The sequence below is a fragment of the Temnothorax longispinosus genome, chromosome 7, assembly GCF_030848805.1.
Source record: "Temnothorax longispinosus isolate EJ_2023e chromosome 7, Tlon_JGU_v1, whole genome shotgun sequence".
NCBI lineage: Eukaryota > Metazoa > Arthropoda > Insecta > Hymenoptera > Formicidae > Temnothorax > Temnothorax longispinosus.
Window position 1 is genome coordinate 19,783,390 of NC_092364.1, and position 24,723 is coordinate 19,808,112.

The 24,723-nt window shown below is 37.5% G+C and overlaps 3 protein-coding genes and 1 long non-coding RNA gene across 11 annotated transcripts; 2 read left to right on the forward strand and 2 right to left on the reverse strand.

Moving 5' to 3' along the window:
* The first annotated feature begins 904 nt into the window (after positions 1–904).
* Positions 905–19,576, forward strand: Mbs (Myosin binding subunit). Of its 7 annotated transcripts, XM_071783983.1 has the most exons (22): positions 907–1,926; positions 5,140–5,270; positions 5,423–5,541; positions 6,180–6,339; positions 6,539–6,683; positions 6,859–6,992; positions 7,071–7,216; positions 7,483–7,614; positions 7,835–7,917; positions 8,008–8,134; positions 8,215–8,323; positions 8,968–9,102; positions 9,789–9,959; positions 10,463–10,594; positions 11,308–11,491; positions 11,871–12,023; positions 12,227–12,410; positions 12,571–12,680; positions 12,877–12,948; positions 15,407–15,730; positions 16,338–16,430; positions 18,279–19,576. In XM_071783983.1, exons 1-21 carry the CDS (start codon positions 1,678–1,680, stop codon positions 16,428–16,430), a joined length of 3,093 nt encoding a protein of 1,030 aa, XP_071640084.1. In that variant the 5' UTR covers positions 907–1,677; the 3' UTR covers positions 18,279–19,576. The 7 variants fall into 7 exon arrangements, with proteins under 7 accessions (XP_071640089.1, XP_071640085.1, XP_071640084.1 ...); XM_071783988.1 differs by lacking the exon at positions 11,871–12,023 and having other exon boundaries at positions 905–1,926; XM_071783984.1 differs by lacking the exon at positions 16,338–16,430 and having other exon boundaries at positions 906–1,926.
* A 212-nt stretch (positions 19,577–19,788) lies between these two features.
* Gatb (glutamyl-tRNA(Gln) amidotransferase subunit B, mitochondrial) lies at positions 19,789–22,669 on the reverse strand. 2 transcript variants are annotated; one of them, XM_071783992.1, is made up of 10 exons: positions 22,269–22,669; positions 21,951–22,098; positions 21,705–21,818; positions 21,462–21,634; positions 21,221–21,369; positions 20,914–21,146; positions 20,619–20,807; positions 20,405–20,541; positions 20,206–20,329; positions 19,789–20,110 (listed from the first exon to the last, which is right to left on the reverse strand). In XM_071783992.1, exons 1-10 carry the CDS (start codon positions 22,529–22,531, stop codon positions 19,892–19,894), a joined length of 1,749 nt encoding a protein of 582 aa, XP_071640093.1. In that variant the 5' UTR covers positions 22,532–22,669; the 3' UTR covers positions 19,789–19,891. The 2 variants fall into 2 exon arrangements, with proteins under 2 accessions (XP_071640093.1, XP_071640094.1); XM_071783993.1 differs by having other exon boundaries at positions 22,264–22,402.
* LOC139816480 (uncharacterized) lies at positions 22,396–23,051 on the forward strand. The gene is made up of 2 exons (XR_011733023.1): positions 22,396–22,533; positions 22,678–23,051. It is a non-coding gene; the product is annotated as an uncharacterized lncRNA (long non-coding RNA).
* Ppib (peptidylprolyl isomerase B (cyclophilin B)) lies at positions 22,737–24,541 on the reverse strand. Its single transcript, XM_071783997.1, has 4 exons — positions 24,353–24,541; positions 23,880–24,087; positions 23,610–23,794; positions 22,737–23,212 (listed from the first exon to the last, which is right to left on the reverse strand). Exons 1-4 carry the CDS (start codon positions 24,425–24,427, stop codon positions 23,078–23,080), a joined length of 603 nt encoding a protein of 200 aa, XP_071640098.1. The 5' UTR covers positions 24,428–24,541; the 3' UTR covers positions 22,737–23,077.
* Between the last annotated feature and the right edge of the window lie 182 nt (positions 24,542–24,723).

Genomic DNA, 24,723 nt, shown 5'->3' on the forward strand with positions numbered 1-24,723 from the left:
TAATGAACTTGATGGGCTGGTGCAATGTGCATCGTCGTAATGTGTACGCGACGGCACGGAGATTTGTTCGCGCGTTGTTGAAAATTCCCAAAAATGCCTGCACTTAAAACGAGATAAATATATATTGGACGTTGGAGAAAGAGAGAGCGAGGATAGTAAAGTGCAAAAAAAGTGCAGGCAACGCGAACAGATCTATGACAACGGCTATGATTGGCTATCGATCGTGTCGTTTCTCGTTATGTTTTCGATATATTCGCAATCATTTCTTCAAGCAGATAGATTCTCGGATATTTACTTTGGAATATCATTTTTAATAGTTTAGATTAAAGCTAGGTATATAATCTTGATTTAATTTTACTTTTTACTTATCTCTTTCTAGTTTTGATATTTATTGCTATCAATGTAGATTAATTTTAATCTCAGTTCACTTTACTTATCTTTTTCTAATTCTTAGAAAATGTAACATAATGTAACATAATGAATTATATATAATTCTTACAAAATAATGTAACTTTAAATCGCAGCAATGCCTCAATTTATAGCAAAATTAAATTTTTTCGTCAATCCTCCAAAAGGGGACAGCTGAAAATTACAAAAGTGAAGAAATCCACTATCTACGATTTCTTTTATCGAAATCTAATAAATTTGTTCACTTTTGTAACTTTCACCTCGTTTCTCTCAAAAACTTTAATGTCGAATATCCAATAAGAGAACGTGAACATCGTCAGCCCGAAATCCCTAGACGCCGGTCTCGTCGTCGGCGCCAGAGAGTCGGCATGTTGGCAACGATGCGAGCCCGAGCTTCGGTGTTCGAACTCCGAGCTCGTCCGGCGCGGAGCGCGAGGGAGCGACGGCCAAGAATAGCGTGTAGCACGCTGGTCTAAACCGTTTCCGTAAATGAGTGCCTAGCAGAGGTGGTGTGTGGTGTGTGGTGTTCGACTGTGGAAGGCGACTGGCGACTGGCGACCCCGTGCACGACCGCTCCCTCCGGGTAACCCCGTCAAAAGGCCTGAAGACTCCGGCGCGCGCGTCCCGACAATAAACACGCGGATGGGAATACGGCCCCGGGCGCGATCCGCTCTCTCATATATGGAGCAGAATCGCGGGAAACGCCTGTTTCACGTGCCGTGTCGCGCGCAGTGAAGCAAAGTGTACGACTGTGTACGTGCATGCGTGCGTGCGTGCGTGCGTGCGTGCGTGTTCAACTTCACGTAGCGCGGTCGCCGCCGCCGTCATCGTCGTAATCGTCGGAAACACGAACCGAGCGAAGTGGAAGACCCGAAGGGCGCGCGCGGGCAAGGGCAAGAAGAAGAAGAAGCTAGAGAGAGCGGCGCGAGGGCCGAGCGCGAGCGAGCTGGAGCGAACGAGCGAGTGAATGAGTGAGTGACCGTGTGCGCGTGTGCGCCGACGGCTTGCATGTGTGGCGCGCGGCCGCGCGCGGGTGCCAAGCGCGAGAAGAAGGAGAGGAGCCCGTGCGCGCGACAGGAGGAGCGATTATAGGAGCAGCCTGCCAGCCTCTCTGCCGTGCCCCCTTGAGAGAAGAGGAGCGCGCGAGCGGCGCTCGGAGCCCGAGCGCGTCGTGACTTTTTTTTTCTCTTCTCTTCTCTTCTCCTCTTCGCTGCCGTCGCCGCCGCCGCCGCCACCGCCGTCCTCGCCGCCGCCGCCGTCGTCGGGGCAATGTCTCTCGAGACACGTTCCAGCTCGGCCCTGTTCAAGCGTGCCGAACAGCTCAAACGCTGGGAGCAGTCCGAGACGAATCGCGAGCCCACGCAGCCACGGCAGGTCGCGCGCAAGATCAAGTTCTCCGCCGACATCGTGTTCCTGGCGGCGTGCGCGGCCAGCGACAAGGAGGAGGTCGTGCGTCTGCTGCAGAACGGGGCGAACATCAACACCGGCAATGTCGACGGCCTCACCGCGCTGCACCAGGTAGTTAAGGGCGTCGCTAGCTCTCTCTCTCTCTCTCTTTCTCTTTCTCTGGCATCCCTCTGACATTCCGCTGGCATCCTACTGATTTTGACAGCTTTCAAGCTCCCCCCCCTCTCCCCTTATTCCCATCCCGCTCCGAACGCGTTCTGCGTTTCCTTCCGCGTTTCCTTCGACGTCTCCTTCTAGTCCTTCTTTCCTTTTTCTCTTCCTCTCTCGAAAAACGTAATTCTGCAAGATGGCTCCTATACGAGCTCCAGCTGTCTAATTCAATCTAATTCGAGTATTTATTCGCGGGGGTGTTCGCGTACCGACGAGGGGGATACGCGACGCGCCCCCTCCCTCCTTCCCACCGACTCTCGCCGACTCGACTTGGCGCCGGGTGTTAAGGGGGGAACAGGTCTCTCTTGGAATCCCGTCAAGAGACCCGCCACGCTGATCGCAAACGCGACGGCGGCGGCGGCGACGGTGGCGTCTGCTTCCGACCGTTAATTACCCGCGTTACCGTGTATTAGTGAAGAGGCTGTTTTACGCGCGGTAATGTCCTCGCTTGTGTAACCGAAATGCTAACTTTGTTGCGAGACGTTTTGACGTATAGCGTTAGCCGAGCCGCCCCGGCGCCGTGACTCGACCGTATCCACCACGCGATCGGAGTAAACCCTGGAACTCTATCACGAGATCCTCTTTTGTTTTTCCTTCCACCAGATTCTTTCCTTCGGCACTTGACACGCGACTGACATTTTGTTAATTGATCATCACTTTCACCAATGTAGATTAACTTTAATCTCGGTTTGACTCATTTCTTATCTTTTTCTAATTCCTATAAGAACTAGAAAAAGATAGAAGGTAAGTTAAACCGAGATTAAATGTAATCTATTCGCCACTAATTTTGTTTGGTCTGGTCAGGATTTGAATGTTATTCGTTTCTTTTAAAGAGGAAATATAGAAAAAATATATATAAAGGCGCACTAAAACCTCGTTCTATCTTGTTGGACCTTAAGATCCATATTGTGCATAAAAACGCAAGCAAAAACAAAAGACGGAATTTTATATATAAAATGTATTCCGAGAGGCGTTAATCTTTCCTCAGAAATATCTATAGTTACTTTCTAGAAATTCATTCATTTAATTCGTTTAATTTAACGAGTTAAAAGTGATATATTGCTCAGAAGACATTTACTCTTCTGCAAGTTTCACGTTGCCTGACAAGACAACTGCAGTTCTTAAATAAATCTTTAAAGGAGAGTTAATTGCTATTATTAATGAACAATGTTTTATTGTTAATTTTATCTCGTTTTCCTATTAAAATATTATATATTCACGCTTATTAAAATATGTTTATTTATTTTATGAAATATAATTTGTAGAAATTATTCTCCCTTATGAAGCATGGTTGAAAATTTTCATATTTTTATTGTACATTGTGTCCACAATAGTCTTCGACTTATGTCTGGAATGTTGGAATATGAAATAATTGCTGGTCCAACATATAGTGTTATTCTCTTAAAATTGGATGTATATAATTGTGTACGTAATTGTATATTTGATTTATTGTATACTCAATGATTGGAGTTGCATGATTGTTTTTTTACATTTACTTAATAACTTAAAAACTTGCTTTATCATCTCAATGTTTCTCTTATTTTGCTTCTCGGATAAGTCGATTGCCATAGTTATTTCTAACTAAGCTTTAGTTATTAAAAATTAGGAGATTAAAATTGAAACCTTGTCGAAAAGAGAATTAATTTTACACGCTGATGTTCAAAGAATTTGTATTTGCAGCTGTAACGTCATTCTGAGATACGCCTTAACGATTAGAGATTATGTAGCAATTTTCTTGTTACACCGGCAACGACTTTTTTTTTCGCGAGCGGCAAGCTTTTACGAGCAATCTATTTCTGGGTGTTTCCGAAAGCGGACGCAACTGGGTAATCCGGGACACCTTGTATAATACACGTATATACCATAACGGTTATTACAGTACTAAGTAATTAATGAGGATACATTAACGAGAAGAAGGTCGGTTAGCGTGTAAGAATTTTTCTGATGCGAAGAAGAAAGGAATAATCATATTCCGGCCGAAAAGAAGTAATTATTTAAATATATAAGTAAATCGTAAATCTCACAGATCGTAAATAATTTAAAATAATATAAAGCATGATATTTTTTAAGATGTAATCTTAAAATTACAACCACAAAAGATAATATTTAATGCAATATGCAATAATTTCGTTTTATATTTTCTGAATAATGTATTCCTTAATGCATATTTGCCAATTAAATTAATCAACAGCCGTGACGATTTCGAAGTAGAGCTTGAGAAAACTGTGAAAATATAGTTCAATATATTCATGTAAACGTAAAGAGATATACTCGCGGCGGGTAAACGTGGTAGCGGAGAGCCTTACATCCAAGTCTTATTAAATGGAATAACATTTTCCATAACGCGAGCCGATATTTATGGCTGTTATTTAAGTGAGAAGGAAGGAAGTTAAGGCATTTCATGGATTTGCGAAAATAGAATGTGAAAATACATCAGGCATCAAATGCTATTTATAGCTCTCTGTTAGAAGTCACAGGCTGCAGCATCTGTGTTCAGTTTAAATTCTCTGTGTCTAGCAATGTTGTAATATGTACCGAACTTTTTTCACTTCGGCAATATCGAAGTCGCGGGAATTTGTACGCGTGAAAAATAATTCACACCTTTTAACGTACCGTGTAATCTGTAATCTGTTACGAAAAGATTACCGAACGTTAAATATCTGCAAAGATTTTGTGATTAAACGACAACCATGTTTTATCTTCTTTTTTTTTCTTATAATTCTATTTTACAATTCTGTTTGAAAATATATTGAAAATTAATCTCTCTAAAAAATCTTGTAAATTTTATGATACAAATTTACTATATATGTCTCGCAATAAAACATTCCATTATTGTACAGAGATATTATTTCCGTGTTGAGGTATAAAAGGTAATGATGCAAATCGAAAATCCAACAGCGCATTTGTAACATAACGTCGATTCGAGCCTTGGATTGCGACCAGACTTGACTAGACCGAGCAAAATCAGCGGTCTCGATGTTGAGACCTCGAAATACATCTTGCCAATCGCGCACGCTTTTCATCCCTCTCGTTCAACTCGTCTATTCGCGCACATTGATATAATCAGCGTACGATATATTCGTGCTATACTCCACGCTTATATTATTACGACAGGCTTGCATTGACGATGACCTGGATATGGTGGAGTTTTTGGTGGAACAAGGAGCGGATATCAATCGTGGAGATAATGAAGGCTGGACGCCCTTACATGCCACAGCATCTTGCGGATTCATATCTATCGCTAAGTTAGTATAATTTTCTACAAAATTGTAGAAAAGATATTTTTTTTTCTATATATTTTATATTCGTAATTTATTTATAAATGCGCTGATTTTGTACCTATAAGTGTGCTAAAAACATGTTTATTACAATGAATGGGAAATTGTGTATTTTACAGATACCTAATAGAACAAGGATGTAATCTGGCAGCGGTAAACAATGACGGTGAACTGGCGCTGGATATTGCAGAAAGCGACGAGATGGAAGACATGCTCCAACAGCATATAAATAAAGCAGGTTTGTATTTATATATGTATACCTGCAGGATGTCTGAGGCCTCTATTGCGTAAAACTTTTAATTATAGACTTCCGAGGAAAATCAGAGCTGGAAATTTTAGTACTGAAATAGTGCTCTGCTGCGATAATTTTACAATTTAATTGCGTAAGTGGCAATTAGCCACCGTTTTATCATTCCCCTCGTTATCTAAGCTCTTTATAAAGCTGTTAGATGTTTATACGTGAAGCTGGATAAAGTATAAACGCTTGACATGTAAAACATTAAGCACCTAAAACTCAACATCCGGCTAGAGGTTTGCACGCTCAGACACAGCAAGTCGTACGTTGGCAAAGATGTTCTCTTTCATTGACCCCTTTTCGTGATGTTATTGATATAATTTTACGTACAATGTGCTGAAATACTCTCTTAAGCAACCGTGCATTATTCACACTTTGCACACGTATAAATACTCGTATACAAATGTATTGAGATATTGTTATTAAAAGTGACTTTTTTAAAGTACAATTAAATTCGCTGATAAAATCACAGTTAAACATATTTGCGAAATACTGGTTGCTTGCTAAAAAATTAATAAATCATCGAATATGCGAAATAAATTAAATTTTTTTCTAACGAATATATCTAATTTTATTCGCAGGTATTGATTGTGATCAAGCTAGGAGTGATGAGGAAAGATCAATGCTGAATGACGCAAAAGCTTGGCGGGCAGGTGCACCAGGCAAAGATTCCATCCATCCGAGATCAGGAGCCACCGCACTCCATGTCGCCGCCGCCAAAGGCTACATCAAAGTCATGCAGTAAGATATTAATTAAAAATAAAATTATCTGATTTTGCATATTACTTGAGTCAGAGGAAGTTAAATCTGTATTGGACACATACGCGCATTGCAACAAAACATTAGAAATTATTTTAAAAGTTGAACAATTTTTCTGATATATTAAGTGCAGATTTGGAGTTGATTCTTTCTATTGAATCCTTTTAATACTTCTGTGCAGAATATTACTACAAGCTCGATGCAATGTTGATGCACAGGACTTTGATGGATGGACGCCTTTGCACGGTGCGGCACATTGGGGCCAACTGGAAGCTTGCAAACTTCTTGTTGAGAATGGCTGTGATATGGATATGAAAAATTACGCTGTAAGAGAATAAACATTTATAATAATTGTATATCACAGACTGGGTCGAGATTGCTTCAAGTTAGCTCCAGGCTGACTTCAGATTAATTTAATTTGAATCCGGGCTGGATCTTTGGCTGACAGATATAATTACATGATACTTCTTAATTCTTTTCTCACCAGTATCTCGCTTTTAGGATCAAACTGCTTTCGATGTTGCTGATGCAGACATCCTCAAATCTCTTGAAAACTTAAGAGAGCAACAAGCACTTATCGTGAAAGAAAATCCACAAACAAATAATAAGAAGCAATCGTCTATACCAAAGAAACGGTGAGCAACATAACAATCTTAAATAATAATTATAAATTATTAATTTTTTTCTTTAATATCCCTTTCTAAATGTTACAGTGTCTCAACGAGTGCTGATAACGCAGTAGCGGCACAAGAATCTACCGAGATCTTTGAAGAGGAAACGCCAAATAAAGTTAAGAAGGTTGAATTAGAGATTCAATCCGATAAAGAAGATTCCAGCACTAGTACAAACAGCGACGTTGGTAAGATTTTTGTTTGTATCATTCCTTCCAGTATACGATCTAATCCGCACGTACACATTTTTTTCTTTTTTTTTAAGAGATTAATACGAAATAACTCTACTCTGCAACTTCCATGTTTATCTTTTATGAAGAAAGAGGAAAGAGAATAATTATGTTTTGCAAACTTTCTCACAAATCTCTATTCTATCGTCTATTCAGTTTTACAAATCTAATTTATGTACTGTTAACTGTAATCTGTATTTCTTATAACATTGCTGCATGGACAGAAGCAACACGTGAAACACACATGGAAGAGAGTGATGGTGAAGGTGAATCTGAGACTAGCTCAGAATCACACTCTTCCACTTTCTCCAATCAATCTGATAAGTCTAACCACGCGACATGTCTTACAGATGACGGTAAGTTTGATCTGTAAGACTGTTTTCCTTTCTTATTTCTGATGATATGAATTACTGCTTGCTATTGCATGTATTATATAAAAGTTTTATAAAGAGTATTTTAAATGAAACTTACTGGATTGGTTATTGCTTTAAAGAGTTGGACTTGAACTTGAAATACTCTTCTCTTTGTGATACACTGACAGTTTTGTAGTAAAATTTTTGATCAATTATTTTACAGAAAAGAAAAATAGAGTAAACAAGGATGAAAGTGCACCCCATAGTCCAATATCTCCGGTCGAAACTAATAAAGTTCCTAATCAGGTAAAACATTCGTTTTAATCACAAATCGTTTTAACATATATTTTGTATTCTCGAATAATTTTACATTTATTCGCTTTCGTCTTTTTTAAGGCTCCAATATTGCCTCCAAAACAACAGACTGATAATAACGAGGACGGTGTTGTACCATCTTGGAGACGTTCAGGTTCCTTTCGAAATAGAATGCAAAGTACTGAAACTACTAATTCTGCACCTACAAGTATGTTCATCGAATGTTGCGTTTATGTTTCACAAATTTTTAAGATGTGCTCTTAATAAATTTGTGTAATTATTTCACAGAACTCGAAGATAAGGATAACAATATTAAGATACCAACAACACCAAACAAAGTTAGTGGAGAATCCGATGTGGTATTAAGAAGGACGCATAGTTTCGAGACAGATGAAAAGTAAGTCTAGCTAAGTCCCTGCTTCATACGTCATATTCTTTTTTTTTTTATATATATTCGCAGCTTTATATTTGTAGTAGTATCACGTTTTTGACGTAGAACTATGTCTTTTGAACGTTTTTATATCTGCGAAACTAATAATTGTAGAGAAATAAATAAGGTGTCATTCGATAGCTTATAGAGTCCCATTTTCTATCTAAAGTCTCCAAAAGGGGGGGGGGTTGCCGATTTCTATCTTGTCAAATCTCCGTGATTGCTCTAATTTCCGTAAATTTTGTGATATCAATTAAGCTGAAATTTTTATGCATAGAGTGTCATTATAAAGAAAGGTTGGTATTGAGTTTAGTGATGATTGGTGAAGGAGTTACCGATTTCTGTTTTAACCAATCTTCGTGTTTGTTCTAATTTACGTACATTTTGTGATATTGTTTTTTTACTTGCTAATGATATCGGCAGATATTTAATGCTATTAACAGCGGTGCTACATTCGGCGGCCCAACTAAGATATTGTATAATATGCATACTCCGCATATGTGTCCGCATTAATTATGAGTCTTAGCGTTTTGTATTTGTAACGTATGTCCCTATACTATTACAATAATTAGTGTAGAGATATGCATGGCACGGTAATGCATGTGATGCAGGTTTTATGAGCAGTATTTGGCATTACGTGCTCGCATCAAGGCGTTCTCGTGCCCTACCCTCCATCGCTGCAATGCAGCTACTCCTACCCACACCAATGCTACGACTCGCTCTGCATCTCTACGCGAAACACACAGGTATATGCCGCATGCTTCTAATCAATGATACAATGTTACAATGCTTTCATTTGTACAATACAAACTGCAATCATGTTGATATCAATTCGGTCATTCTGCCCGACATGTTCAACATGATTGTACTGTATAATATGTAGACTGCTGCGATAGCATCAGACCATTTGTATTATTTGAAAGTGTGTGAAAATGTAACAGATGTGGTTTTAATGTTTTTTTTTTCTTTTTATACATTCTATACTAATGAGCTTTTAATGTCGCTTGCTATTTGTTATCCTAGCTTGAAACTTTAGAAAGCTTTGAATTAAATCAAATAATAGTGCTGATTACATCAAGAGATAACTTTTAATCAATTCTAAAAGTAACTATTTTCTTTAATATTAATTCTCTCACTCTTACATGACTGAGGTAACAAATAAATAGAAAAAGAATAGAGAAATTTATAATTATACATTTGCATCTTTTTAAAAAATAAATCTTAAAGTATATAATTAAAGCATTTGATAGATTCTATTGTGAGATACAAGAATTATTTCAGTTTATCCGTGGAAATGTTAATAAATACGAAAATGTTTTTATCTTTAGTGCTTTTGAATATGGCAACGTTATTAAAATATATACCTTCGATAATTTATTATATGTTACACATTATTTCTTTTTTTTAATTGTTTATTTTATTCTTACTCTAGAAAAAAAGACGTGAAATTAAATTTGGAATTATCAAGACTGCCACAAGGAAGCAATACACTTTCACCAACATCCGCATCTAAAACATTGGCATCGAGTCTATTGTCATCCATTACAACAACTACCACTGCCACCACAACAACAAGTCCTATTCCAGTCAATCAAATTCGCAGGTAAATACATTTTTATACTAAAGATCTACACTTATTATATTAAATATTATCTAAATGTTATGAGATGGCCTCTTTTAATCTATTTTACATGAGATTATAAGTGGATTGCAGTATCTTCACTGTCTTACAAAATGTAAAAAATATTGGCCGTAAAATTTTTAATCATCTTTTTACAACTTTGGTTAAAATCGAATATTTCATGTATATATGTTATTTGAATATATGTTATTTCAATTTTTCCTACACGAAGTAAAAATTCTAAACACTTTTTAGCTATTATGAGCTCTACATAAAGCTACGTATAAAACTTTCAATTCATATACTTTTACTTGTCACATAATTAATATTAAATAAATATTTGGGCTTTTCCATGACGAATTCTTCTAATAGGGATCTTAAACACTTATTTACAACATCAAAATACATTATTACATGTGCACACAATTGACATCTGTGTATTTACATTCTGTATTGTGCGTTATAATATTAATGTGGCTGGGTAGTGTTCAACCAGTGGAAGCTGCATCTACAGTTGTATCGAATACAAATAATGCAGTAGCAACTGCTCCTGGAACTCCCACTACACCAGGAGGGAGCAAGCTAAGTCCAGGAAATATCTTCAAGAATTTCTTCAAGTGGGTACTCACTGCTCGGAAGATCCTCCTGAAATATTATGACTTTTGCATATTGTCAAATATTTACGTATTAATTACGTTAATTTGCTGGCAGTAGCATGGAAGTTTGCTTTTTGCAGTGTGGTTATTCTTTTTATTTGCTCATTAATCGTCCTATATATATATATTTGAATATCTTTATATACATATGGATAGCCCACCTTATCCACCACACATCTGAATTCACCAAATTTGCCCAAATATTACCTAATCATGGTTGGCAAATGAACACACTGCTACACACAAATGCACTTTATTCGATTTGTACTGCTAAATGTATAACTTTATGATATTTTCAATATGGTTTGATTTATTGCAACAAAGATTGATATTCTGTGAAAATTGTCGACTAGAATAATTTTTTTAATTTTATTTATTTTACAATCGATTCCAAATTGGATACACTACTGCAAGGAAGAAATTGAAATTATGTAATATGTAACCTCAAACGTGTACCTGAAACGGAGAAGAGATATTTTAATTATTTGTTTTTACAGGAATACGTATACTTTTATTTTATGTGAAATCTTTTGATATTGCTTACAAATTGTGTTGAACAATGCTTACTAAAAGTTTGTTTTTATTGCACAGATAAAACAATCTGACAATATTACATATCTTTTGTTGCAACTTGTAAGCTGATATCTCATGTGTTACCGTATGTATATGTACAGATCCTTCGTTCCGCCGGTACGCGATGAGGAAAGTGAAACCCAAAGGAAAGCCCACGCAAAGAGAGTAAGAGAAACTAGAAGGTCGACTCAAGGTGTGACGTTGGATGAGATCAAGAGCGCGGAACAATTAGTGAAGAAAAAGCAACAGAACAACGAATCGCCGACATTGCCGCCGTCCACGCAGGTAAAGATCATATCAGTAATTATTATCGCTGTCTTATCGCTGTGATTAGAAAAGCGACTAACTACCTATCTATCAGCCGATATGTGCAAAAATTCTTTGTGGTTTATAATAATATCAAGGAAGACTCATCCAGAGTGTGAGAATATTGATAGTGAATATTAAAACGTAGTGCGACATTAACGATTGAACGTAATAAATTTCGTGAGGATCTAATTGAATAATAAATAACTGATTTCATAATGAAGTACCTGTGTTGCTTAAAATCGACAGAGAGAGTATATAATATTTTATTTTTTATTATATTTTTACAATAGTAACGCAATATAACACGACAAATGGAACTGAGATTTATTCATGTTTTTTTTTTTAAATAATCCAGCCTACTACTACCGCCAGCAATACAGCTTCGATCACAGCTACAATAACAACCGCAACCTCTACTACCGTGACTCCTGCGAATAAAGTTTCTGAAGAAACTAATTTACCTGAGAGACGACCGTCTTGGAGATTAAGGGTAGACAATGGAAGCAAGGTGTGTGCGCTTACAAAATCATTATTTATCTGTGATTAATCCGCAAATGTTCACGGTTGTCCGTGTGATTGGTGCTACGCCGCAATGCGTTAAAAAATGTAATCGGGAAATGTAATCGACAATGGAAAATGCACTACAAATATGTTATTGTAAAAATTAATTTGTAATAATATATTTATAATAATATATTTTGTTTTATATAGTTTCAGTTGGAGGATGCTAATAATAAACCTACTGATAACGCAACGGCCTATATGAGAAGACCGTCTGGTGGAACTGGTGTACCCAGACCATCATCAGCTCCAGTGGAAACTATTGCTACCAGTAGTACAGAAACCACAGTTACTTTACCCCTTAGGAGATCGTTAAAGCAACCTGATGACAAAGGTAAGAATTTACAGAATAATTAACAACATAAAGAATATAATTTATGTTTTAATAAGAATTATATAAAACATATATACATATATTAAATAAAAATACGATATGAATTCGTGTAGTATTATTTATTATTTTAGTAAAAAGACGGAATTTTTTGTGTGTATAGATCAAGATAAGGAAAATGACAGTAGGAACGCACAAGCTACACAAGCAGTTATTCAAAGGAGACGTCGGCCTAAGAGAAGATCGACAGGTGTAGTCCACGTGGATATGGATGTTAGTAATGATTTTATAATGGACTTACATTATCTTCAAAAATATTTAATTAATATTATTACAAGAAAGTGAGAAAAAAAACTCTGGATAAGTTTCCAAAGTTTTAATTAGAAGAAAATTTAACAAAACTAATCATGATAAAAATTAAATATATACTTGAAAATTTCTAAAAGATTACGTTTTATTTTTTTTATAGGAAATTGACCCAGAAAAACAAGATCTAACTGCTGGCGGTGATTGCGATGATTCCAAAATTAATCACAACGAAGTAAGTACAATCTATTTTTTGTAATATAAAATAATTGTTACACAGTGTTGTGTATAAACTTTCCAAGCATTAACTCCAATCATTACCTCGTTATCTTCAAAACCATAAAGCAGCGCTTCAAATTTAAGTTACTTGGTTTAAAGTAACACGAAGATTAGATTACATATGCATGAATGATAAACTAATTTCTACCAGATCGGTGGTATAAATACTTCAACTAAAATACATTATTCTCTTGTTTTACCGACCTTCGATTTACAAAATCCTTCTGACAGACGGACGCCAAAGCGTCTATCCGAATTTCGACTTACGAGTCCCTTGCCACAGATTTACCAGACACGTGCCAAAAATCCAAAATTGGATAACGCGCAGTTGAATGACGCAGAGGGAAACACAACACTCGTAAATCGGGGAGAGCATAGGATATAGGACATTACCTCATTTCGACCTCGGTACCGACAGCTTGTTGTTTCGCGCAGTTCCAATTGTTTACGCGTAAATCACTTTATGTGTAAAGAGACGCAAATAACATGAAAGAAAGCATTTTCTCGTAATATCTACGTAATTATTTTTTCGTTATTCTGGAAGCTCGTTTATAATGTTCCAGCTAAACTTTTTCATTCACTGGGTATAAACGGTTTTCATAAGCTATCGGAGCTAACGTTATTTTTAGCTTCTTGAAAGAATAGCCTTTGTTCTCGATAAAAATAGTCCAGCATTCATTATTCTCTGTCAGTTACGTTCGGAAAATTGCGACATTTGATATAAAAATATACAGAAAAACGATCGTGATTGACGTCAATATATAATTTTGCTTAATCTTGATATAAAATAATTATACTATTCTAAATATAAAATCATTGAATTGGTCTTGACAAGGAGTTTAAATTATATATGGGAACTTAATCGGCGATTGAAGCAAAATAGATGATCGTGGCCGAGGCTTGACCGTGTCTAAAAGCATTCTGTCCGACGCGTTTGGAATACAATCTGACACTTTGACATTTAGAATCGTGTATACATACCGCTTATTTAGCATCCATCGAACGTCTCTAAAACGTTTCTTCTTTATGTATCGATGATAGACGGTTCGTTAATGCGTTCTATATAAATCTTGTATATGCGAGGGCTATTGTCTAATGTTACGAGATTCGTACTCATTTCCTTTTTCTCGCTCAAACTTACTTCCACCATAAAATTGGGTATGTCGTGGTACATATCAATGTATATAGTGCACAAACGTCTATATTTAAACTGTTATGTGCTAAAAAAAAGACATTTAAACTGCGGCAAAAAGCTGCATTTATTCTTCGAAACATACAACCTTGATATTTGTGTGCGTGTCCGCGTGCATTCCAAAAATAGCACATAGTAGTGATGCTTTAAAGCGAACTGCCTGATGTCTTGGGTTCCCCTGCCCAGTCCCCGTCAGTCTATCATTCGCTATCCGCGGCACCGCGTACACGAGAGCGCGGCTCTAAAAATCGAGAAACGTTTTTGCGTTTAAAATATCCGCGGGCCGCAATAAAATTTCTCGCAAACCATTTGTGTGGAGTAACGTGTGACGGATCTCTCGCGGGAGAAGCTGCCGAATGCGCTGTATAGTGTCTCGTAATAACTTCGCACGTGACGCAAACCATGTCTTCGTACAGAAAGGGAGCGCAGACTAAGCCAACAACAGCTGCGGGCTTACGAGCTCAAGCGTCAACAAATGGGCAATCAATTTTTGGAAACAGGTCACGGATCGGCGGTTTGCTCTCGTTAAATCAGAATAATTTGACGTTCAACGCGGGATTGCTCGGCGTAAAAACGCCAAATCTGTATTCCGGGTCGAGTTTTTTAAATAAGGGGACTAAGAGCAGCGATTTGTACCGAACGAATCCGTACGCGAAATCTGCGAACAGTCCGAAATATCAGAATCTCTACACGTCGTACGGTGGAACGACTACGGGATACGGTGGTGTGACTTTACCCTCTCACACAGCTCACAACTTACCTTCTTACACAGCTCACAATTTACCTTCTCACACAGCTCACAATTTACCTTCTCACACAGTTCACAATTTACCTTCTCACACAGCTCACAACTTGTCTTCGCACAGTCCCCTGAATCTGAGTCCGTCTCCCAGTTACAATTATTTAAACGTAAACACCCGGCCGCACGTGCAAAAAACCGAGAGTTTTAGCAGATCCAAAGTAAAACCGAGTCTCAGTGTCGGATCGAGAAGTTCCAGTCTGCAAAGCTTAACTAGTTCCGAGGGATACGCTGTAAGCAGCTTCCTTGACTCTCATAATCCTAAATCCGTATTGTAAATATCTATACAAGCTTCCAGAGATTTTGAAATATTTTCAAATGACGTTTTATTAAGTGTATAATTTTTCCTAAAGGTTGACGAGAAATTACAATGATTCGCTTTTTAATAAAAGTTAACGGTATTTGATATTATGTCTGTTTTAGAGCGGAAACGATCGTTCTGGGAGAGCCACTAGATTAGGTTCGATATCTTCGCTATCGTCGGAAGCCTCGTCAACACCAATCAGATTAAAATCAAACAGTTCCGAGAACGGCGAATTAGACTATAAGAAACTATACGAGGAATCTCAGGTCGAGAACGAAAGGCTAAAGGAGAAACTGAAGCGCTCCGACGAGCAATTGAAAGAAGTCAGGCATTTATTGGAAAAAACGCAAATCAACCAAAACAAAGTGATTCTCTCTGAGGCAGAGAAAAGGGAGAGGCGAGCCATGGAAAGGAAACTTTCAGAGATGGAAGAGGAATTGAAGGTAAGGTCGCTGATTTGATACGCTTTCCTCATTATGAATCTTTTCGTTATGTATGTGAAAGCGAATGGACGAAATGCTTTCATATGTTGAATTGAGCAATGAGGAGACACTGGACACGGATCGTCTGTGATTTTTATATGTACGAATATACGTATCGGTATATTTACGATTTTAGATTTTGTTTAGTTAGTTACACACCGTCATCTCTTTTTTCTTGTGTTGCTGTGAACGCTAGCGGCAAGCAAAGACAGCAATGATTATTTTTGGTACGAAGACCCGATTCGCTTCGGTTATACGCTTTTCCTTACCTGGCAATTTTACGCAAATTGGCGCTTTACTCTCTTTCTTAATCTCCACTTTTTTTTTTAATTGTTACTCGTTTTTTTTATTTTTTTTCACGGGAAGCAGTAATTTTCAGTAGCCCGTTTTATATTTCCCCTGAGTTCCGCTTCTCTGAGAACTTTGTAGCGTAGCTTGGCGGGGAATTGCACGCGGTTTTTAACTCGTCTGTTAATGGAACGCGAATTAGTTATTTGTTTTTTTGGCTATTTTGGGAACTAGCAAAAACAGTGGCGGGGTTTTAGGCTAATCGTTTAACTGTTTACAGCAATTGCAAAAGCTCAAAGCTGAAAATGAGAGATTGAAAGCCGAAAATCGGGCACTTACCCGCGTCGTATCCAAACTCACCAATACTAAATAGGTAAAGGACACAATGACAGCATCTGCGTTAACGATTAGACATCGTATCTCACGTACAGCATTAATCGAATGATTAATTATAATTTTGTGTTCTGATCGCCAATATTAAAACAGAAACGATACTACTCATCATACTTATCGTACAATTCAGCTTTGCAAAGTGCATTCCAACATATAACGCGATCGTTAATCAGTTCTTAATTAAAGGTATCACAATTTACTTTTATAAAATAGAAACTTCAGGCTTACCACAATACATATGTCTCATTCTCTAAATATCTGCAGTCGATATTTATACAATCGTGTATTTTATTACTCTTGTGTGATACTAATAGCATTTTTATTTCTGGAATGTATGTATATTGAGGCAATTCTCTCACGTATATATTTACGTATATAACGTTATATACGTGTACAATTTTTTTTCAACATTGTTATAAAGTTCCAAACGTGATAATTATACAATAAATTATTCCGGCTGATTGTGTGATGCATGTTACAAATAAATTATTTAATAATACATTTACTAAAAAAAAGATCAAAAGTCTTTTAACAAGAGATAAGAAAGAACGCAGTCTGTCATTTATAAGATACATATAGGAATGAATATAGACACCACCAGTTTTAACTTTAGGAAACTTTCCTCCATGTAAAACCATCATCCAACATGCAGAATAACATCAGTAAACTGAATGCCATCTCATCGCAAGCATCGATAATCATTTTTAGCACGTGTTTCACATGAAAGAGAAAGCCATGACTCTGCAGTTAGTTTATTTTTTTTTCTCAGTTTATTCATCTTAATCATAACTGTGTGAAAGTTATACAATTCCCGAAACATGTTCGACTGTTAAAATCAACACATGTTACACTCCATTAACTTAGATCTTCACCTCTGTCTCTTTCTCTCTTTCTCTTTAAGAAAGCATGTTAAATGTTAAATTGTTGCACTTTTATTGCACTTCTATAGACTTCAATAAAACGATCCAAAACACGAAGTTGGCATTAAATCCCTTTTTAACATTTACGTATAATATTGTATACTTGTCATTATTCCATGGTATGCATTAGAGAGCTTTCGTATCAACGATATTATTTTGTAGTGTTCTAAAAGTGCTCAACAACAAGGAATGTGACAAATGATTACAATCTTACAGTTATAGTTGCAACTGTAACATAATATTATTTCTTGCATTTTTATATATGAAATGCCCTCCCCTAAAACTTGAAGTCGAATTGTTATATTAATTAAGACTATGCGTCGCCTAAACTGTCAACTTAATTATTCGCTGATTGAGTCTCGCTTAGATTGTGTACAAGTACGAGGATAAATTTTCTTCCAAACGATGCGAACTTTATTGTAATATATTTGTATGTGTAAGAAATTTAATTCGAATGTCGGATTTATATTTAAATAGTTTGTTCGAGCTATTTGTTTGGATATCGATTAGATGTAAAACGATTGCCATGAAAGAATACTTGTGTACAAATGCAACGATACTTGAAGGAAATAAAGTTTACGATTCTGGTGTTACATGTAATACGAAGATCGTAAATTGATGAAACGCTTTTGTGCTACACGCGATCATTTCTCAGTTCTTTTACTCTGTGTCAATCTCAAGATTTTATTAATTTCTGCTAGTATATACACTACCCGAATACTTTAATGACTTTTGGTTGCAGTAATATTTGTGAGTGCCTCTTTCCGTTTATCCTCCTGTTGTTTTGTGAGCACTGAAATTTTACTCCGTCTATAACGGCATTTATTTCTCTGTACTCTCCTCTATATAACGTTTATGTTCTCTCAATTAGCGCATAAAAATTAGCGTGACATTTTTTTTTTTTCTAGGTGATGGACCAACTAAAATGCGAAAATCAGAGGCTAAAAGATGAAAATGGTGCCTTGATCAGAGTAATCAGCAAATTGTCCAAATAAATCTTGTAGTCTCAACTGCACACACATCGTAATGAAATTTTAAGTTGTATTACAACTATATTGAATGAATTGCTTTAACTATAGCAGCATCATCATTATCGCTAGTATTCTTTACAAACGTGCATCATGCTACCGATGAATTTATCTTTGTAGTAATTTAACTTATTCCAATTATGAGATCAATTAATCGCATGGCTGTGCCAAAGGCGAAAAGAAATGTTACTCTCCTATTCTTAGACTGTGAATAACTTGATCGTAAAAAAGACTTAGAGAAATTTTACTTTGTGGAATTACTTTTTATCGTCATGGAAAGATGAATTTTATAATCCAATATATAAAACCGACTTAATGCTTTATAGTAAAAAAAAAAAAAGAGGAAAAGTCAGCTTTATTTTATTTGACTATTAGGAAGAGAAAAAGAACTGTTAATCTTTACGGACAGTTTTCTTTTTTAACAAATCGCGTTATCGATGTTGATTCTTTATAAGGACATTTTGTAAATACAGATAAATAGACAATGGTGATGTGACATTTTAGTAATTTGAGAAGAGAACTTTTACCCGCGGAGTAAGATTTTTGAAACACTCTGATTGCATACGAGCAAATCCATATAATGTATCGTAAACGAGTCTGCATTACCGAAGCAATAAGTGACATATATCTGTATAACTAAATTACGCAGGTGGTAAAGAAGGAGTCAAAGAACATGACCTTTGCTACTCAAGTGGCCTTTCTCTGAAGACTGCAATTTGTAAATCCTTCCCATCATTGCCATTTTTGCAGTATAGACAGAAATTTGATGCATATACGGGAGTAAATGTTTTTAATTACTCTGTAATATAATACATTTTCTTATATAATATCACAGATATGTAAAATATACTTTAGACACATCGGGATTTTTAATCTCCTTTAAAGTGCTAAAAATTACTGTACGTTAGAGCTGTGGTAACTTCAGTTCGAACTGTTGATGTAGAATCTGTGTTATTATTTTTAACTACCTGTCCAATATAAAATGCTGTTACCTATTATTTTCTTATAGCAACAACAATGATTGTCCAATACGCTCTGGATAAAGACGAATTTATAAATATTGGACAATGGAATGTGTAATTGACAGTTGGCATGTTTTTTAATGATATTATTGTAAACAATTGTAAAAAAGGATGACTCAATGTAGTTATTTCGTAATGAAGTTTATTAGAAAATAATATTTGTGTAAATATTTAATACATAGACTTATACATGAACCTTATTTTTTTGTTATTTTATAAACTTCTATCCGTCGATGGTGAAATTCCTTCATACATGTTTATATTGTATATTTTTTTAAATATTTATATTTTAGTAAAGATCCCTATATATAATATAACGTAGTTGATCAGCATTATTATATACGATGAAAGGTAAGTAATTAGTAACATTGTGATTTTACACTCATTTGTTTACTCAGATTGTTTTATTTACAGTATCATATCACAATACTAATTCAGTAATAGATTTATCGTTCCCGCAATTACCATTTATCACGATTTCAGTAATCGTTCCATAATTTTTGCAACAGCAGCAAAATCTGCACGTTGCTCTGTAACTTTTGCCATTTCTCCCATCAATGCGTTAAATAATTTCTTCTTGCCACTTTTATACCCTGATACAAGTTTCGGATTTTTCTCTATAATTTCTAAACACATTTGTTCTAATTGCTTCTCGTCTGATATCAGGAACCAGTTGCGCTCTTCAACGATCTACGTATAATAAACAAAGGTAATCACATGTAAGTTAAAAAAATATTCAAGCTGTGAATATTGCATTTTTATTTAAAAAAAAGTGAGATTTTTACCTCTTTTGGTCGTTTATCTGAGTCGGCTATTAATTCCTTTAAAATCTTTTTCGCCGTTATTAAATTAATTAATTTGTCTTGTAATAAATCGACCAATTGACCAATAAAATCTTCACGTGGTATACTAAAAATCCATTAGGTGAGCACATTTTTCAATTCAGACTTCCATATTATCTTACTTAAATAAAAAGAAGCTTACCAAAATTCAATTGTTAGTTTATTTTTATTGAGAAAGGTCAACAGATTCATTACGAGAAACTTTGCGACCAATTGCGGCTCGCGTTTCTCATTTTTTCTCATTATTCCATTAAATAATTGTAACAATGTGAAGTCACTCTAAAAAAAGTATAAAATATTAAAAACAATTTTTGTATTTGTTTGCTTATAGAATTATAGAGCATCACAAGATTTACCATTAGAGCTACGATTATTTCAGGAGTTATCTGAAGAACATCCTGTAATCTCTGACGTATCTGTTCCGGCAACTCGGGTAATTGTCTTCGCAGCACTACGGCATCGACTAAATTGCTTCTATTCGGTAAATCTTCTCTAAGATGTATGCGTAAAGGTGGCAAATTCGTTTCGGGCATAAATCGGTAATCCTGAAAGTGTTCGAAATAAATTCAGTAATTTTATCATTTCATTTATTTATAGAATTATTCAATAATCCTATAGTAACAGCGACATAAAATCAAAATGCCATATTACCTCTTTGTCTTCTTTTTCTCGCATAGGAACAGTTCTCTTGTTCACCGTGTCCCACGCGCGAGTCTCGTTGAACATCTCGTCACCGACTTCAAGGATGGAGAAGTGCCTATTTATCTCATATTGAACAGCCGCAGCGACAGCGCGCACACTTCCGATATTTTTTATTTCCGTTCGAACGCCTAAACTGCCGCAGTTGCTCACGGAAACGTTGGCGTCCACGCGAAGTGCCCCTTCTACAATTCAAGGATAGCGAAATATATCAAAATTGTACAAGAACAATAATTCGAAAGTGGTCTCTGCAAACGACCTTCCATCTTGCCGCTGCAGACGCCCAGTAACTGCAATGTAAATGCAAGCTCCTTCACAAGCGCGGCCGCTTCCTCGCCGTCGACCAAGTCCGGCTCAAACACGAATTCCATCAAGGGTATTCCGGCGCGATTAAGATCGATCAGGCTTCTACAAAAAAATAACAAAACCAAAAGTTTAATGGGAATATCGTCTAAGCTTTCACCGACTTTCGAATAGAACCGAGTGGCCTTGATCGATACCTCGCCGCATCTTCGACGTGCAAACTTCTACCACTGTCCTGCTCCAACTGGATCTGCTTGATCTTGGAAGATTTCAAGTACGGGGACTTGTGCAGCCCCGGGATGAACACATGAAACCTAACTTCGCCATTGACCGCGATCGGTCGTCCTTGTTGAGTGATTTGAAACCCCGCCTAAGCAATTTCTAGGTAATAAAGTTGACAACGTAATGTATCTGTCCTGCAATAGAGCCTCATCACTCACAGGCAAGTCCGCGTAGAAGTAATGCTTCCTCTCGAACAAGGAAGTCTCGTTCAGTCGGCAGGACAGCGCCAGGGCGGTTGTCACCGCCGATTCCACGCATCTCCTGTTCAATACCTGCAACCAACACACTCGTGTCTACAACAACAATTAATGTGTATCACAATAGTTTGCGCGCGGTTAATTGTTCTCGCGACCGAGAAAGAGGCGGTGTTCAATCTGTGTTAACCAGTTTTCAATAAACTTTACAGGCAACGTTCCCGGTGTAGCGCAGTCGAAGAACGAGACGCACGAATTAACCGGGCGGGCGAAGTCCGTGGACGCGGCGGAAAACAATTTCGATTCCGTGGCGATCTGTGCGTGGACCTCCAATCCCACGGTGGGCTTCCATTTCTCCCTTAATTACAAATAGAAAAAAAGAGTCGAATTCAGTTAACGACTCGACTACGACGATTGCTGGAGCATCGTGAATACATAACGAGCGAGATAATGTTAAATTGTAACGAGAATCGTTCACATTCGTGAATGTAAACATTTTTCATAACCTAACCTAGCTGCTCACCGTACTTTTGCGTCTCTTTGTATCTTGGACGAAAGAAACCGCCGTGAAAGATCGTTTCGCCTCCGGATCCATTTATGCGCGAGGACGAGGCACGTCCGTCGCCTCGACAACATTTTTCATTGATTTGATTTTCCGATCTAAAGTTCGAGAGAGAAGCCGGCGAGCTCCTCGTGGGAGAAAAAAATAATTCGGAACTGCCAATGGCTACAGGGAGTTCCAAATGTGACAGATCCCCAGCTGTTGAATCGCCATTTCGAGTCAGAATCATATGTATGTATGTATGTTGTACATATGTAAATACACCAGCTATATACAGAAATGTTCAACTTTTTTTTATCTAGAATCCGTATAACTATAAAAAAATATGGTTGTAAATTGAAATATTTAGTCAACTCTTTTTTTTTTATTTTCCAGAATCAATTGGAGCTCGGTTTTCTTACGTAGAAGAAATGAAACGACCACGTACGACGATGCTTCAAACAACTTACGTTTATTCGTGAATGTAGAAAATTCGCTTACGTACAAAATTTACCGTGCGATGCAAGTTATACGTAATTTTTTAACAATTAGAATAGAAACCGTCGTTCTATTGCTCATCGATTGTTGCTTCAACAACTTTATGACCTTTTACAAAACGTTTTTCGTTGATATTCGCTGCTGCCTGTGGTTAAATGCCGTTAAACATCACGTTATCGCTCATCCGTACGGGGAGACCGACCGAGGCTGTCAAAACCCGCTTGGCTCCCAAGAGATTGTTTTGTACGAAATAAAGAGATCATAAAGAATAATGAGGCTGTTGACGAATGCTGAAGATTTAATCGAGGGCGTCGCCCTTAACCACGCTGAATGGCTCCGTTACAGTTTCCGCGCCGCTGTCGGCGATGACCACGTCCTTCCGCGGCTTGTCCCGCGAGTCGGTGCCCGTCTGCTCAATCTTGCGCACTATATCCTACAGCGGGAAGGTGATTATGTCATAAGTGACAGAATGACAAATAAAAAAAATTGTATTCTCTAGTTATCATTGAGATAAATGTATGTACTAATACCTGGACACGTAAGACCTATGTCTGGACACCTTTATCATTTCAGTTCTTAAATAAGTATAACGCGAATTAAAATCAAAGATAAAAATATAATACAAGAAAAATAATTTTATCTTTGATTAGATAAAAATGAGATTAGATAAAAGATAAAAATATAATACAAGAAAAATATTTTTATCCTTGATTCTTTGATTTTAATTCACGTTCTAACTTATTTAAGGACTAAAATGATAAAAATGGTGTGCCATAGGTACGTGTGTCCAGGTTTGGTATACATTTACCTTACATAACAGTTGGTCTTACCATTCCTTTGATAATTTTGCCGAAGACGACGTGTCTGCCGTCGAGCCACGGCGTCTGCTTGACCGTGATGAAGAATTGAGATCCGTTGGTGTCCTTACCGGCATTGGCCATGGACAGCCATCCGGCGCCGTAGTGCTTCAGCTTGAAGTTCTCATCCGCGAAGCGATCCCCGTAGATGCTGCGACCTGACGAGCAGATAAAAAATCAGTAATCAAACGCCGTACACCTGTGGACGTGCCGAATGATTGAAAAAAAAATATATATATATACCTCCAGTGCCATCCCCCTTCGTGAAGTCTCCCCCTTGGATCATGAAGTCCTTGATCACTCTGTGGAACTTGCTGCCCTTGTACCCCTCACCCTCCGGCAGCTTGGCGAGCTCCACAAAGTTCTTGACCGTCTTCGGGACGGTTTTGCCGAACAGGCCGATCTCTATTCTGCCCGCATCTTCACCACCGATCTTGATATCGAACCATACCTAAAAATTCGATTAATTTTTCGTTAATTGACTCATCAATTCCGAAGGCTCCGGTGAGTACGCGCTGCCGGACAAAGGCATTGAAAAGCATTGTTCGCTCGCAAGTGACGCGCGGTTCTTTCCGTGCGTGAAACAGAAATATCTCGCGCCGGGGGCGGTGGGCACAGAGATTGCCACGTATTCATCGGTTCATCATCGGCGAGATCCAAATAAATCGATGATAAAGCGTGCCGTTGGCCGTACACCTTATGGTTACACGTTATACCTTGTCGGTGACTTTCGGTCCGTTGCTCGCGCAGGAGACAGCGGCCACCAAGCCCAGGAACAACAGCAGCCTCATGATGCTGACGGGACAACGCGAACGAAGATACCGCAACTGTCTGGCCCCCGCGGCAGTCCCGACAATCCGTCTGTCAGAGTGGACCGCTTACCGGATGCGACTCGAGTACGCGGTACGCGTGTGCACGCTTAGAAATGTGGGAGCGTCCAATTGGCCCGTTTCCCCCGACGGTGACGTAGAGCGAGACGGCCACCACGAGGGCACGCGAACACACCGGGAATGAATGAACGTCGAGTTGTATTGTATTTAGGTTGGACCAATCTGGTTAATGGACAGCTGTGTGACTTCAATTCGAG